Here is a 16,779-nt window from a genome sequence, read left to right as displayed (position 1 = left end):
AGTGGTGAAGTATCATGTTGCAGCTAATGATAAGGCAAAGGGACTCCGGGGAAGAAGTCAAGTCAGCAATATGTATTGGCAACCTGCGACTCTTCAGCCCCTCTGCAGTGGATCCCTGTACAGTGCGTGTTGCGCATATTGTTCGCGAACGGTGAACTTAACGAATCAGTTTTCATATGATGAACGTGAGTGAACGTCGCGTTCACGTTCATTTTTTAAGTCATCATCGTATCAGCCCGTCATGAAATACCAGGAGCGAGTGAATGTGTGTGTGTGTGTTTGCCCTCCCAGATAGTGGACACACACACACACTGGCCCCGGGGCTCCGCCCCGCGCCCTGCTCACTCGCTCAAAGACTTACGTCCGGTGTGAACCTGGCATCACACCGTGAGATCAGAGCTCGTTCACGTGAAGCTCAGTGACTGACCGGCTGCTTCTTAACAGTGAAAACACAGAGTTTCTCTGGTCTCAGCTGCTCAGAGATCAGCGCTGCAGCTTCTTGATCAGTAATAGTTATAATTTTATCATTAAAGAAGTTCATAAAGATATTGCTATTCAAGGAAGAAGGGATACTGGGTTCGGTGGAGGTGTGACTCTCTGTCAGCTACAGTGCTTAAGAGAAACCTGGGGTTGTTTGTATTTTCTTCTAGTAATGTACATTACTAGAAGAAAATACACATGTGGAGTAGTTGGCAGCTCTGGCTTTGTGGAGCCTGTTTATAAACTTCAACACTACTCTTCCAGGCTAGGAGATATTCAACACGGTGGCTGGAGCGCCACTTCCTTTCTATTTTTCTTGACGCTTGTTTTAATTCATGAGTCTTGGAATTATATCACGTAGCTAATTTGCTTTGTTTACTCTTTTCTTTTTTAGAGGCCCTTGAGTCTAATGTAAATCGTAATGAGTCTGCAGAGCTATAGCGGAGAGGGTCGATCTCAGTGGAGCTAGGGTTTTTAAAGAATTCTTTGGTTATATCGACAGATAATATGGTGATTGAATGAAATTGGAAATATTTCCTTACATTCACCTGCTATATTCTCACATGGACTCACTCAGAAACTTTATTAGGAGGCTGCAGGAAAAGTTCTAGAAAATGTGCAGAACAACTTGACTCAGATTTCAGGTCTGAAAACAGAGACAGTGATGTTTAGTCAAAGTCCTTTATTTCCACACATGAACTCAGTTTAATTTACAGTTAAGTTTTATTCTTTTATTCAGGTTGTGGGGCGGCGGTCTGTCAGAAAACCGCTGTTCTTCTCTGGCTTCAGCTCTGATGTCAAACCCCTCTCATCTGAGAGGACTGTATCTGGGCTTCGCCAACGACCCCCAGGACTCAGGAGTGAAGGAGCTGTGTGGTTTTCTACAGAGTCCAACCTGTCGACTGGAGACTCTGGGGTCAGTTCACTGTCTGACTTTTGTAGATCTCATATTTATAATACAAAATGTATACACAATTTATCTAATTTAATCCTGATTTAACTTAATTCCTCTTCATACATAACTTGAATCTATTCATTAATTAATCTGTGGAGGTGAGTGCTACTGGGCGATAGTCGTTCAGGCAGAGGATTTTTGTTTTCTTGGGAACAGAGACAAGGATGGTCTCTTTGACACATGCAGGGACTATAGACTGGAGCAGTGACAGGTTGAAGATGTCTGTGAACACATCTGCCAGCTGATCTGCACACACCTTTAGAGCTCAGCCAGGGATGCCATCAGGGTCAGGAAGCAGTCCCGTAGAGCCGAGTCTGATTGGTCGGTCCACCGCTGAATGGTCCGAGTCACCGGTCTGTCACGTTTGAGTTTCTGCCTATAGGAAGGCAGCAGCAGAACTGATTCGATGTGCCGAATGGGGGGCGAGGGAGGGCCTTATACGCATCCTGGTAGGGAGTGTAAACATGGTCGAGTGTGTTCACACCGTGATTTGGACAGCTGATGTGCTGATGGTATCTCGGCAGGACTTTCCTCATGTTGGCGTTGTTAAAATCACTGGCCACAATAAACGCAGCCTTAGGCAGTGATGTCTCTGTCCTGTCGACAACCGCATGCAGCTCATCCAGTGCCTGGTTAGTGTTGGCATGTGGTGGAATGTACACCGCTGTTATAATGACCGATGTAACCTCCCTCGGGATTTAATAAGGTCAGCATCTGATCATGAGGTGCTCCAGGTCCGGAGAACAGCCCGAAGAAATAATCTCTACATCTGAGCATCACAGATCGTTCACCATGCAGCAGCCACCTCCTCGTCACAGAGTATGTGTCTGTTATTTTCACACATGAACTCAATTTAATTTACAATTAAGTTTTATTCTTTATTCAGGTTGTGTGGCAGCAGACTGTCAGAGATCAGCTTTTCTTCTCTGGCTTCAGCTCTGAGGTCAAACCCCTCTCATATGAGACAACTGAATCTGAGCTACAACTACAACATGCAGGACTCAGGAATGAAGGAGCTGTGTGGTTTTCTACAGAGTCCAACCTGTCGACTGGAGTCTTTGAGGTCAGTTCACTGACTAAATTTTGTAGATCTTAAATCTATAATACAGCATTTATACACAATTTATCTCATTTAATCCTAATTTAACATAATTCCTCATCATACGTAACATGAATATTCATTAATTTATCTGACATTTTAAATATTCAGCTACTTGTTAAAACACTGAGTTTAGTTCTGGATTTCCTAAACTGATCTGCAGGACAGAGACCGGGTCCAAATAATCTCTTTGTACTGAATCCGGACTCGTTTTTAGTCCAACATGTCTGATTTCATATTTATCTTCCATGTTATGAGTCTGTGCTGACATGAATATGTGTCTGTTATTTTCACACATGAACTCAGTTTAATTTACAGTTAAGTTTTATTCTTTATCCAGGTTGGAGCAATGCGGACTGTCGCAGATCAGCTTTTCGTCTCTGGCTTCAGCTCTGAGGTCAAACCCCTCTCATCTGAGAGAACTGAATCTGACTAACAACTACCTGCAGGACTCAGGAGTGAAGGAGCTGTGTGGTTTTCTACAGAGTCCAACCTGTCGACTGGAGACTTTGAGGTCAGTTCACTGACTAAATTTTGTAGATCGCATATCTATAATACAGCATTTATACACAATTTATCATTTAATTATAATTTAACATAATTCCACTTCATACATAACTTGAATCCATTCATTAATTAATCTGTGACATTTTAAATACTCAGCTACTTGTTATAACACTGAGTTTAGTTTTGGATTTCCTAAACTGATCTTCAGGACAGAGACCGGGTTCAAATAATCTATTTGGACTGAATCAGGACTGGTTTTTAGTCCAACATGTCTGATTTCATATTTATTTTCCATGTTATGAGTCTTTATCTTCAGGTCACAGACTGGACTGAGGTCCGCAGGATGTTGAGAGTCTGTGTTGACATGATGATGTTCCACAACAACAGGAGGAAACATTCAAATATTCATATTTCTTTTTCCAGGTTAGATCGCTGCAGTCTGTCAGAGATCAGCTGTTCTTCTCTGGCTTCAGCTCTGAGGTCAAACCCCTCTCATCTAAGAAGACTGTATCTGAGTAACAACCTCCTGCAGGACTCAGGAGTGAAGGAGCTGCTTGATCTACAGCAGAGTTCAACCTGTCGACTTGAGACTGTGAGGTCAGTAGATGGTTGGAGTCAGTCCACGCTGCTTTCATCAGTATTTTACTTAACACGGTCAGTATCACAGTACGGATCCAGGGTCTGTGCTACCAAGCAGGATTTGTGGTTATCAGGTTAACTTCAGGTTTAGTTTTTTCAGTCCAACAAAGCTCGTCCACTTCTTAACGAGGTAAATCACCATGGTAACTTCTGATGAACGGCTAGCTGCAGGTTAAGTTGGAGATCAACCTGTATAAAAGCTCCGCCCACTGACCACAGTGACTCTATATTGTTGTGTGGTGCACATTCTCCTTAAAGGGAAGGATAAGGGAAGTTTAAATCAACATCTGGTTGGTTCAGTTGATCTCTAACTCACCCAGTAAATCTCAATCTCTCCAGACTTATCCTGTCACCAAAACACCATATGCTCAGTCAGCGCGTGTGTGACAGTGTGTGTCCTCAGAGTCAGTGAGACAGTGTCTGTCCTCAGAGACAGTGTGTGTCCACAGAGGCAGTGAGACAGTGTGTGTCCTCAGAGATTGTGTGTCAGTCAAACTGTCCATGTCTGCGATTATTCACAGTAGACCCCGCCCCTTTTATGTGCACGTTCAGATCTCGATGAGGAAAACCTGAGTTAACTTAACGAGTTGATAACCAGCGTCATGTTACCACTTAGCCTGACTGTGTCTGTCAGGTTAAGTTGAGCTGGATCTCAGAAAGATCTCCTGGACATGTTGAAGTGTCTTTGTAATTCAGGCCTGAGTGTTTTCTCAGTGAAGCTGTGAGAGGACAATGAGGACAGACGTCAGGATTGGACAGAAACATAGAGAGACAACAGTCGGCCAATCAGACGAGCCACAAGCTGCTTTGGATCATTTGATTGAGTTGACGTGAAGACGTCAGTTGTTGTTGTTTTCATGTGAACAGGAAATGAAGCTGGACCACAGCTGACAGCCTCACACGTGGAACAGAGACGGTGTCGTCTTCATCTGATCTGAGAGTTTGTTCTCTCACTTCATCAGTGAAGAACTGATCAGGTGGATCTTTGTCACAGCTCTGAGATCAGTGGGACTGAAGCCTCTCATCATCACCATGGTAACCAGGAGCTCTTTATACAGAGCTGAACCTCTGCTGAGGTCCACCTGTCTCATCTGGTCCCAGTTTGTCAGAAGCAGATGTTCATCAACACACAGTGACACATGGCTTCCCCTGTAACAGCAGTAAATCACCTCTCAGGTGTTCACTCTGCACTTTGACATGCAGAAGAAAACACACTTAGCTCTTATCGTGTTTATTCCAACACGTGAAGTCCCTGCTGCTCTTTCTACTGGATGTGCTGCATCACTGACTCACAGCTGATGAAGTGAGTCTCTGAAAACACTGATGTCTTCTTCTCTCAACAGCTGGAAGTGATCTTTGTTTAGCTGAGTGTGAAGAGGACAGTGTGTGTGGACGGAGGCTGAGTTGTGTCCTGAGGATCCAGAGGCTGAAGCAGCAGCAGCTTGTGTGTAGAGCGGCTCTGACTGGGCCTTGTTGCTCCAGAGGAATAAGAGGAGGTTGTTGTAATATGTAACTCCACCACAAGATGGCCCTCCCTACGATTTTGTTTATTCACATGAAAAATGTGTTTATTGAAATGACACAACACAAGCAGAATATATAAACCCTCTATAAAGAGTCACATGTGTGTTTAAGTTTCCTTTATTCTGTTCCACTTTTGTCCCTCAGTATGTCTCCATGTGTGTAGAACTACATTCTCTTTGTTTGTGAGCTGAAAGTTCCTGGATTCACGTCACTAATTGATTTAGTTCAACACGAAGTTAAACACAATCAATTCACTTTGAGTTTGAAATCAGACTTTGGTCTTTGACACTAAAGATCAAAACTCTGGACTTAAAAATGGGACGTTTTCATTTCTGCATCACGTTTGACCCACAGGTGGCGCTGTAGTATAACAGCAGAACATCCCAGTCAATGCCTTTATATTCAGTCTATGAGTCAAACACATGGATAATTTCCTCTGTGACAAACCAGATGTAATGAGAAGAATAACATCTCAGAGAGAAAAGTTCTGTTTCTACTTGTCTCTGCTTTAATGCTCAATAAACATCCTTCCAACAACTTCACTGGAATCATGACTCTGGTTTTCTTTCCTCTTGCAAACAAACAGGTGGAAACATCTCGTCCGGGATTGATTGTTCTTTTTGTCCTCATCTCTGCTTGTTTGTTTGGCAGTTTTTTCTGTTGTGGGGGGTGGCAATTATGGAGTTTAAATTGGAAGAGTTTACTTCAAGTCCGTCGATTGAGACATTAAAAAAATGTAAGAAAGCTGATTTAATTTTGATTGCAGAGTTTTTTTTGAGGTGGATGTGCCAGGCAAATTTAAAAAGCAGGAGTTAAAGGAGCTCCTACTGGAAAAACTGTCTGAAGAGGGGCTTGTTGGAGGAGCCATCTCCTGTAGTGGGAGCTGAGCAGGGTGTACTGGCTGGCACTCCTGCCCCACTCTATGCCCTCCCCATACAGACTGGTAAGTCTACAGAGGAATTGTCAGTGACACTGCGCATAAGGGAGTTGGAGGTGGAGGCCATGCATCTTAGGTTGAGGGCTCTTGAGATGGAGCAAGGAGCTGCGGTTGCGGCCCGTCCCTCAACCACCCAGTCACCCTCCCCGACGCCCCAGGACAGTTTTGATGAATCTGAAGTGCCAGAGGCTTATAGGCAAAAATTCATAATTCAGAAAATGTGAAAAAACTGCCACCCAAACATATGGGGAGTTTGCAAGGGAAAAAGGTGCTCTGTTTGACAAATGGTGCCACTCTTGCAAAGTTAAAACCTTTGAGGGCCTGTGTGAGCTCTTGCTATTTGAAGAGAGTTAAAGTAGGGCTTTCGTCGTGTAAGACACAGGACCTGTCTGAGTATTTGTAGGAGAAATCATTTATCCGAGTGAAGGTAGGATAAATCATTGTATTTATCCGAGTTAAGGTATGGGTTTTCGTGGTATAATCCGAGTTGTAAGATATACAAAATATCTGAGTTTATGTAGGACAATCGTCGTATTGATCCGAGTTGTAAGACACGTTACCTGTCTGAGTATTTGTAGGAGAAATCTTTGTATTAATCCGAGTTAAACATTTTAAATAATGTCTGAATAAAAGGTGCAAGCCATCATTGATTGATTTTTGACGTGCTCAATGAATCAAATATTTATTAGGGGATAAATGTTTGATTTTTAGGTGGGGAGATGTTACGACCCTGTGTGTATATGTGATCCTGTTCTGTTCCTCCTCCTAGAATGTGAACAGTCTTCCTTGAGTGTGTGCGTGTGTGGCCTGATTGATAGCAGGTGGGACCTGCTGATTGCTGCTCCTGGATTGGCCAGAGTGAGGAGAGGAGCCTACTTGAGGAGCTGACTGACTGCACTCTCCCTCTTTCCACCGAATCGCCCACATCCAACCAGGACCAGTGTCTGTATGCAGTATTGTTTTGTTGTGTATATATGTAAGTCTTTGAGTGTGGGTGGTAGCCCTGTAGGAGGAAGAAGCTTTTTCTTTTACCCTTGTTTTCTCCTGTGTTTTCCTGAGTTAGGAGTTAGATAAGCTTTTGTCTTTTTGTTAACCTGTTTGGTTTGTAGCACGAAGTTAGGGCGATAGATGGTTTTGTTTGTCGTGTTGGCCTTTTCTTCCTCTAAAGTGAAAATAAAAAGCTACCCCTAAACGAAAATACCTGGTGACACTGGCCTGCTTGGGAGTGGGAAGAATGGGGAGAGCGCCACATGTTATGTCTCTATGTTCCCCTAGACTAGGGGCGTAACACAGGTAAAAGAACAAAAATACCAGTTTGACAAAAGAAACAACCAGAAGAAAAGTGAATGAGACATTTACAGTATGAAGAGTCGATGAAGAGCCTGTAGCCCGTTGTCCACCTTACTACGGTGGGAATTATGCAGTGTTTGTGCTTTAACAACTTTTCGCTTATGACTTATTGATCTAGGGAAGTCCTAATCTGTTAATATCTTTCCAACTTTACTGAACTGTCTCAAACTGATGCTCCTCTTCGTAGGAGACACAGGAATTGTGAAGAATACATACGCGTGGCCAGCTCCATGCCGGTGATCATTATAGTGCATACACACCAAACACGTGTAATATGAAAACATCCCAGCACATCTATGAGGGGGAGGCAAATCTGGAAAACTATCTTAATGTCTTCATTGACCAACAACGTGTTGTGTATTTCTTCTCTCCTCTCAGGTGACTACGTGTGGACTTAGTAAAATACCCTGTGTAAACATGACAACTCTGGTTGTGTGTATTCACTGATTATGCATTTCATGTTAAAACGGATTGTGGTCGTGTTGCATAGTTTGCTATGTGTCCCCATGCGAGGTGCGCATGCTTAACGATGATTCATCTACAGCAGGTTACTGGAGAAGTCTCCTTATGATGGCACCAGTTCAGTGTAGAAGAGGAGATGCTCTTCCACACGTTAACCCTTTGATGCGCAAGCTATGCAAGCCCCTTCTTTGATGATAAAGACGACTCTTATTTGGAAGTCATCAAAGGAGCCTTTTTCATTTAGGAGAGCTGGATTCCAGGACACACCCACAACTGGAGGATGATCCTGTAGAACAAAGTCGAGGTCCACAGTATAGATTTCAGACTCAGAATCAAGACCAAGAAGTTCTTCCTCATTTTCCTCATCCTGTTCTTCATGCAGCATCTTTATGGCCATAAAGATACTTAAGGGTTGTAAGCAACAAACCAACCGTAAGTCTGGAATGAATGTGACCAGCCATATGAACATTCTGGATACAGAAAATCAAAAGCATATCTTCAAATGCATATCAATCAGTCTATTAAGTATATAATGTTATATTTCGATTCTTATTTTTGTTGATCTAGCTATGGTTTGTTAGCCAGAAAAGAAGCAAGCTAACTAACAGATAGTTAGTATTGCACATATTTCTCTTTCTCACTAGTAATGGATTGTAAAATATGACTTGCATGCATCACATGTGCAAAAGCAGCCGTGTGAAATAATTGGCTATTTCGTGGTGAATAAATACTGTATGGGTAATTTTGAGCCATGTGTGTAAAAGTGATGTAGAAATACAAATTTAGTTTGTTTATAAAGTAAGAAAGTTGAAGGAAAAATAGCGTAGTGCATGGATACATGACATACACCGTGAGGGGATATATAGCAAAACCAATAAGATGCTTTAACTGTCAGGGATTTGGTCATACTGCTATGACATGTAAGGAAAAGAAGGTGTGCTCTATGCTGTTAGAATCATGAGTATGAACAGTGTGGGAAAGGGATGCCACCAAAATGCTGTAACTGTGGAGGAAACCATAGTGTAGCATATGGAGGATGTGAAGTAATGAAGAGGGAGATAGAGATTCAACAGGTCAGCATATGCAGATGCTGTCAAGATGGTGAACCAGAGGAGAGATAAATAAATGAATAACAACATATATAAGAACAACCAAAAGAGGGCAAAGTGTGGGTTGATTTAAAGAAACTAGTCACTTTTATAGCAGGAGTCATAAATGCAGCATGAGAAACTGAATCACAAACCGAATACAAATAATAAAAGCAGCTGCAAATCATCTGAACATGAATGAACTAACTTGGGAGGAAGTGAGAAAGGATCTCAATTCACAGGCAAGCCAAGAGGCAGCATGGGTTGGATAACACTTGGTTTAAATATCACAATGGAATGCAAGGAGATTGGTAGCAAATGGAAAGGAACTTAAAAAACTGTATTTGTCAGTTATCCAGTCCTCGACATTGTTTGTGTGCAGGAAACACACCAAATCTGGACTATAGAATCCTCAGTTATACAGCGGTTAGGTGTGATAGGGTAGAGGGGATAGGAGGAGGGTGCTCTACATTTATCAAGGTCATTCAGAGTTCTCAGTAAGGGGAAAGAATACTAATATATGGACGGAGCAAAACAAGATACAAAGAAATAACAGTAATATAACTATAAGTAACTGGTTTCATGAAGAGGATTTAGGTTATTTTAATTTATTTAAATTTTAATTTATTCATATATATTTTATTTATTTATGTATTTCCGCAGACTAACACTAGGTGGCGGTAGTGCGCCTTTAACGTCAGGTGTCACCCGCCATTAAAAAAACAAAAAGAAGAAGTATAACCCGAAGAAGAAGACACAGGCTCCCCAGTTAACCTGGAACACCGGGACGACAGGATGGGTGTAGCAGATTTAAAGTTTGATACCGATGCCGGTAAGAGCCTCGCTGGTTTGTTGTGGTCAGACGAACTGGATCCTGTCGCGTTTGCTTCCAGGGAGCCGGTGTGTTGTTGTAGCTAGCTAACGTTAGCTCTAGCGTGAGTAACCGCCGCGGAGCCTAGCCTCGTCCTCAGGATCCACATCAAAACATCATGTGTCAGACTTGTGGCGATGATCAAACCTATTCACTCGCCTGTGTGTTCTGAGGATTAACAGATCGTAGCGGTGTGTAAACTTGGCAGTACCTTGACTTCCTCACTGTCCTTGATAGTCCTCAGATATCATATGTCCTGCAGAACAATAGCACTGGAGTGTACTTCAACAGATCCGTTAAACCGGTTGAAACGACTCAGATACTGTCTCATGTTACTATGATCCACACCTGATTACCGTAAACCAGCGCTGCCTTTAGTGCAGCAGGGTTTTCTCTCTACTGCTCCTAAAGATGAGGCCAGTTTGTTTGTGTAGCACGTTATAACAACAAGTCAATTCAAAATACTGCACACACAATATAAACAGGCTTCGTGAGCAATCGTGAAGGCAACATATGATCATGAGAAAGAGCGTTTTAAAAAGAGTTGCCTCGAGAAAATTAAGAAATAAATGAATAAATTAAAGAGTGAAAGAAGTGCATTGTATGAAATGAAAAACAAGTATGGCTCTCAGTGGAGCGCATACCTTCAACAGTCCCCTTAAATTCAATCAAGCACCCAGTTCCCTGGGAGCTGGTTCCTCATGTGTGCAGCTTAAAAACTTAACGCTGCTTCTCCTTGTTTTGATTTTTACTCTGAAGACAGAAAGCAGACTTGACAGGTCTAGTTGGTTCCTAACGTAGCAACAGATCAGTAATCTATTATGGCCCAAAACCAAGAAGTGCTTAATAAACCAACAGCAGGAGTTTCAAGTAAATTCTTTGAGAGGACTCTGCGGTTTTGAACTTGAGCGTTGAACTTTAAAATCCTAAAGTTACTTTGCTGTTCCGATTCTTGAAGCAGTGAATCGTTCTCGAGTCAAGCTTCACAGAGAAGCTCCCTCATCTTTTCTGTCAAATATTTAAGCCGAGTGCAGTACCCCTCTGTATAATGTGTATGTGCGTAGCTGCGTAAAGACATAGTGTTTTGTGTAGTCATGGTGATGATCCGCTCACAGTTGTTGTTGTGGTTGTCCAGTCTGTGTAAGCTCCGCCCTCTCTTCTCTCACCAGGCCCTGTGGTGGATCTGTCGGCCCAGGGGATGCAGAAGCTGGATCCCAGTTTCACCTCTGACGACACACACACTCTCGTCCTGGACCGGAACCACATCATGAAGCTGGACTATCTGGAGCGGAGCCCGGGCCTGCAGCAGGTAGTGACCACTCTGAAATATTTGTCTGATTTTTAACTCTTTGTCTAACAGAATTATAGCTTAGTCATACAGGTTTGTTGATGTGAATACTGTCTAGTTTACTGGTTGGACGTCCTGTGGTAATTCCTGGTCTTTTCCTCTTCAGCTGTCGGTGGCAGGAAACCGTCTGGTGAGAATGATGGGTGTGTCTCGGCTGACAGAGCTGAGAGTCCTCAATCTCCCCAACAACAGTATAGGGTATATCGAGGGGCTAAGAGATCTGCCTCACCTCCAGTGGCTCAACCTGTCTGGAAACAATATTAAGGTGAGTTATAGAGAGATTCTCACACATTAACTTACAAATCATCATTTATTTACAAATATGTAAGTGCACCGATTAGTCTCAGTCTCATTTGTTGATATGTTAAACCGACTGTACTTTTTTTTTTTTTTTTTACACAGGTCATTGAACAACTCACCAACTGTGTTTCCCTGCAACACCTGGATCTGTCTGACAATAACATATCAACTATCGGTGACATCACGAAACTGGTGGCATTAAAGGTGGGTGCTTCGCCATCGAGGTCAAAATCAAGCTCAAATAAAACAAAGAACTGTTATTAAATCCGATTTCTGCACTGGTTCATATTCTTATAGACACTTTTACTCCATGGAAACAGCATCACAGCACTCCGCAGTGTTCCTGCCCACCTGCCTGCCCTCCTATCCATTCTCTCCCTGGCAGAGAACGAGATAAGAGATCTCAATGAGGTAATGGTCTTGTTCTACGACTCCACACAGCAACAGTGATCATCATTTAAATACATTAGGGGCTTCACACATTTATGTTTTTTTCTTCAATTTCTGCTGCGTAGGTGTCATACCTGTCACCGCTGCGTGACCTGGAGCAGCTGTCTATAATGAGCAACCCTTGTGTTATGGCGACCCCGTCATTGCCAGAGTTTGACTATCGGCCTTATATCATGAGCTGGTGCCTTAACCTAAAGGTCCTGGACGGCTACGTGGTGTCACAAAAAGAAGGGTGTGTACACGTCTATGGTGGAGTAACAGAGAGTATCCACATGTTTGATTTTTCTAATGTCTCGTGTGTAATTGTCACAACTACAGTCTTAAAGCGGAGTGGCTGTACAGTCAAGGAAAAGGACGCTTGTATCGACCGGGTCAGCACGTGCAGCTCGTCCAGTACCTCACCACTGTTTGCCCTCTGACCTCATCGCCAGCCTTGGAGACGGCAGAAGACGCCAAGCTGGAGAAGATCCTCAATAAGCAGAGGTATCCTGTCAATCTGATCAGGCTTTTAACACTGCACTTCTGATGAAGGAAAACATTTACTCCAACGACCTTTTGTTGTGCTGCCGTGTTTTTTTTTCCCTTTCAGGTTTCACCAAAAGCAGCTGTTGGAGGAGACGCAGGGGAGCGGGGACAGTCCTCCTCGTCCGACTCATCTTGATGTGGAGATGCACCGTCCTCAGGTTGCCGCACCACAGGAGGGAGCCAGAGAGGCGAAGAAAAACACTGCAGCTGGACCAGATGTGGCTCCATCAGTCTCAGAGTCAGGTGGGAGAGTTTTGACTTAATACTATGGCTGCTCCAGGAAAGTAGTTGTTTTTATGAGTATATTTACGCCTTTTGTGTTTTAACCTCCAGAGCCAGTTGTGCAGGTCAACACTTGGGTTAGCGGGGATTCCTCCCAGCCGTCACTGCCGACAGTTCGCTGCGCAAAGCTCAGAGAGGAGCACTTGTCTTTGGAGGACGTTCACACAGATGAGGATAAACTCAATGGCAGCATGCTGTCCTCAGACTCCACCTATCTCCCCTTCATGTCTGACGTGGAGTCACTGACGATCCAGTCCGACAGCGAGGACGAGACAGAGACATTCGAGCCCGATTCCTTGGCCCCGAGGCGTCCAGCTCAGCCCAAAAAGCACAACACAAACGAGAAACAGAATTCGCCTCCGGTGGATACGCCAGAGAGGAAGACTCACGAAGAAGATGGTGAAGCTGCAACAGTTATCTCACCGGGAGTCAGAGTTAGCGTAGCACAAGATGACCTGGAAACATCCTCTGATTGCGTTGAAGGGGAGATGAAGGAACTCCCCAAGCAGGAAGACGCTGGTATGTGTGCCAGCAAATCCAGTGCGATGGGAGCCGAGAGGGCGGCAGTGAGAATACAGTCCTGGTGGAGGGGACACTACACTCGACACTGTCACCACATGGCCCGAGAGGTGCGCAGCGAGATCCGCCTGAGCAGGATGCAAGAGCACATCCTGTTCCTGTCTGAGAAGCTGGACAGGTAACTGACCGAGCATCAGCAATAATAAACTGTTTCTGTAACAGTATTCAGTCTTTTTTTTATTTGTCTGTTTCATTTATGGCGTAACCGTGGCTTCTTGTGTATACATGTTGACTTTATTGAACTAAAAGGTCAAACTTATGTGTTTGCAGTGCGCAGAAGCAGTATGAGGAAGAGAGACTACAAAGGCTTGTTCAGGAGGAGGCTGTGAAGTTTCTGTGGAAAGAGGTCGGTGATTGAAGATGGCTATTTTAAAATGTCCTTCTCGTTCACTTCACTTCATTCATTATTTACGTCGTATAATAACAGCTCTTCTGCAGCATCATGTCCAGGAATACTCTCTGAACTTGTGCGATTTCCAGCCTAATTAGTTTGAAACCTTTCTTGTGTTTAACATGCAGCTCCAGTCGATGCAGCAGTGGAGGACGTCTGTGGAGCAGCAGCTGGCTGACATCGCTCAGGCTGCCTCCCTGAATCCGACCTCATCTCCTGGACCGTGTGAGGCCGCGACCCCAGTTGCCTCCAGCACAACGAAGCCGCCTAGCACCGACGTTTCCTTCCCAGACTCTGGTTTCCAGTCGACGAGCAATCAGCAGGCCATGCTGGAGGACAGCTTCCTGAGCAGCGGGACAGAAGACTCCCTGAAGACGGTGCGAGCACTGAGCCCCGGTCCTAGCGGCTTCGCTGGTGTGGACAGCGCAGACTGCAGCCTGCTGGAGCAGTACCTCTCCTCTGTGCAGCAGAGAGAGGAGGCGGAGGAGGTGGAGGAGGTGATCAGTGATAGAACAGCAGAATCACAGCCTTCATCGCCAGTGTCACCTGGTAAAACAGCACAGTCCCACTCCCCCCAGCAGAGGGCAGTAGAAGAGCAAAGAACGGAGGGAACGTCTGTCTGACAGTCAACACCTTTACAGAACTCCTGAGTCTGTGTAAATAGACACTGAGTGACCTGCACTCATCTTGATTCCTGACCCAGTTATCAAGCAACTGCACCCACGAGTCTGAGCCCAGCTCAGGCTTGAAAACAAGTACTTTACTGTGAATGTAACCCGAGTTTTATACTGTATACTCTTATTTAAGTGACACTTTCCTCTTTGTGTGAAGACAATGATTGTGAGGTAGATTCAGAAGTAGCTTGAAATCAGTTTTTTATTCATCTACAGTCAGAAGGTTTCTTCCTCTTCGTATGAAAAGACCGGGCACATTCACAGACATATCCACTGAATTATTAATAACCTGCAATAAATAAGAAAAGATGCTGATGTTTTAAACGTAGCACACATCCAACCACAGATGTATCTATACCTGAGCAACGACATGCATACTATCTATCAAGTCACAGATTAATAGTTAACCTGACATACGAGAAAAGTGTAAATAAATATGCAATTAGAATTTTTCACACATTCGTTTGCACTTAACAATTATTTTATGAACAATTAAGTTGTTCAGCGAATCCTTTAGTGTGTGTTCAAAGTTAAAATTAAAAAGAAATTTAAATTAGAAACCAAAGCACACTGATAAATTAACAGCTGTAAATATATAGTGATAAACAGTAGCGTAAGCAGCACCATCCATCATTAATGACGTTGATTGTAGCTGTGACAAGTCAAACTGTCCTGTAAAGAAAGTATATTGCTAAAAATATTCATTTTTCTGTGAACAGAGTAATTTATGAGTTGAAAAAATGTTTCAGCTCATCAGGAGAGTCTTTTCCCTTCTATTAAGCTCTAATTCTTTTCAGAGACCTCGGACTTGCTCTTTAATCTTCTGACAAAGGATTGAAATCTGTTTATGAAGTGCTGATTAACATTTACAACTCTACTATAACCATTTATTAACTTATACAGAGTTTGACCAGCTGGTAATATGTTTGCAAAATGTGTAACGGTGTGCGAATGTAAAAGGACTAGTTCAGTAGATGTGAAATGTTGATGATAAGAGGTGTTTTATTATATTTATATGTAAAGACGTTCCCATTCCGGTTCTGTGTCCTGCTGAAATAAAAGATTTTTTCATAATAACATGGCCCTGCAGTGTTTCTATGCAGTAAAAATATAGTACGACTATTGGTTAATTAGCAGCAGTAACTAGGAGGAACAAGCCCCTGCCCTCTCCTGTCTGCATCGGTGGGACGGATGTGGAGGTGGTGTCGGCATACAAGTACCTGGGTGTCACACTGGACAATAAACTGGACTGGTCCACCAACACACAGGCCGTCTACAAGAAGGGCCTGAGCCGGCTTTACTTCCTGAGGAGGCTCAGGTCCTTCCACGTCTGCAACAAGATGCTGCAGATGTTCTATAAGTCTGTTGTGGCGAGCACCATCTTCTTTGCTGTGGTGTCCTGGGGTGCGGGCATCAAGGCAAAGGACTCCAACAGACTGAGAAAACTTATCAGGAAGGCAGAGTCTGTGGTTGGCTCTAAGCTTGTCACCCTGGAGGAGGTGGTGGAGGACAGGATGCTGGCAAAACTGCTGGCAATCATGTTGTAAATGACGATTTGAATGTCGGGGCTTACGGATGACACCACAGGAGCAGCATGGAGGCATTTAAGGTTTGTTTGTTGATGTTTATTTACGTCTGAAGAATCTGTCGCCATTTACTTCAATTGGATTGGATTTGGCTGCAACGCTGACGATGGGTGGATTTTCTATTTACGGTGAACTATCCCTGAAAGGTAAAACCAAAACAAACCAACTAAAACCCTGGTATGGTTTATTAGGGCCCGAGCACCGAATGGTGAGAGGCCCTATTGAAATTGTAAGGATTATTAGGGCCCGAGCACCGAATGGTGAGAGGCCCTATTGAAATTGTAAGGATTATTCTTATTATTAGGGCCCGAGCACCGAATGGTGAGAGGCCCTATTGAAATTGTAAGGATTATTAGGGCCCGAGCACCGAATGGTGAGAGGCCCTATTGAAATTGTAAGGATTATTCTTATTATTATTAGGGCCCGAGCACCGAATGGTGAGAGGCCCTATTGAAATTGTAAGGATTATTCTTATTATTATTAGGGCCCGAGCACCGAATGGTGAGAGGCCCTATTGAAATTGTAATGATTATTATTAGGGCCCGAGCACCGAATGGTGAGAGGCCCTATTGAAATTGTAAGGATTATTCTTATTATTATTATTATTATTGTGACTAAAGTGAATTGGCTTTTTGAGAGCTTTAACATGCTGAACTTCTTACCAAACTTTGCAGTAAATTAGTAAGTGGTGAAAATTTACGTATTCTGGAGTATTTGGAAATGGGCGTGGCA

At 43.5% G+C, this 16,779-nt stretch overlaps 2 protein-coding genes across 2 annotated transcripts; both read left to right on the top strand.

The window, feature by feature from the left end:
• The first annotated feature begins 7 nt into the window (after positions 1 to 7).
• LOC133021632 (ribonuclease inhibitor-like) lies at positions 8 to 5,746 on the top strand. Its single transcript, XM_061088560.1, has 5 exons — positions 8 to 1,396; positions 2,322 to 2,498; positions 2,875 to 3,048; positions 3,465 to 3,638; positions 5,024 to 5,746. The coding sequence occupies exons 1-5, from the start codon at positions 1,275 to 1,277 to the stop codon at positions 5,031 to 5,033; spliced, it is 657 nt and encodes a 218-aa protein (XP_060944543.1). The 5' UTR covers positions 8 to 1,274; the 3' UTR covers positions 5,034 to 5,746.
• Positions 5,747 to 9,822: 4,076 nt separating this feature from the next.
• On the top strand, positions 9,823 to 15,538 carry cep97 (centrosomal protein 97). Its single transcript, XM_061088527.1, has 11 exons — positions 9,823 to 9,873; positions 11,082 to 11,221; positions 11,367 to 11,525; positions 11,663 to 11,764; positions 11,858 to 11,971; positions 12,076 to 12,242; positions 12,329 to 12,493; positions 12,600 to 12,778; positions 12,869 to 13,514; positions 13,667 to 13,742; positions 13,916 to 15,538. The coding sequence occupies exons 1-11, from the start codon at positions 9,837 to 9,839 to the stop codon at positions 14,408 to 14,410; spliced, it is 2,280 nt and encodes a 759-aa protein (XP_060944510.1). The 5' UTR covers positions 9,823 to 9,836; the 3' UTR covers positions 14,411 to 15,538.
• The last annotated feature ends 1,241 nt before the right edge of the window (positions 15,539 to 16,779 follow it).

Source organism: Limanda limanda, chromosome 16 (genome assembly GCF_963576545.1).
Source record: "Limanda limanda chromosome 16, fLimLim1.1, whole genome shotgun sequence".
In the NCBI taxonomy this organism is placed as follows: domain Eukaryota; kingdom Metazoa; phylum Chordata; class Actinopteri; order Pleuronectiformes; family Pleuronectidae; genus Limanda; species Limanda limanda.
The sequence above is the reverse complement of the archived record's forward strand: the minus strand, read 5'-3'. Positions and strand labels throughout refer to the sequence as shown.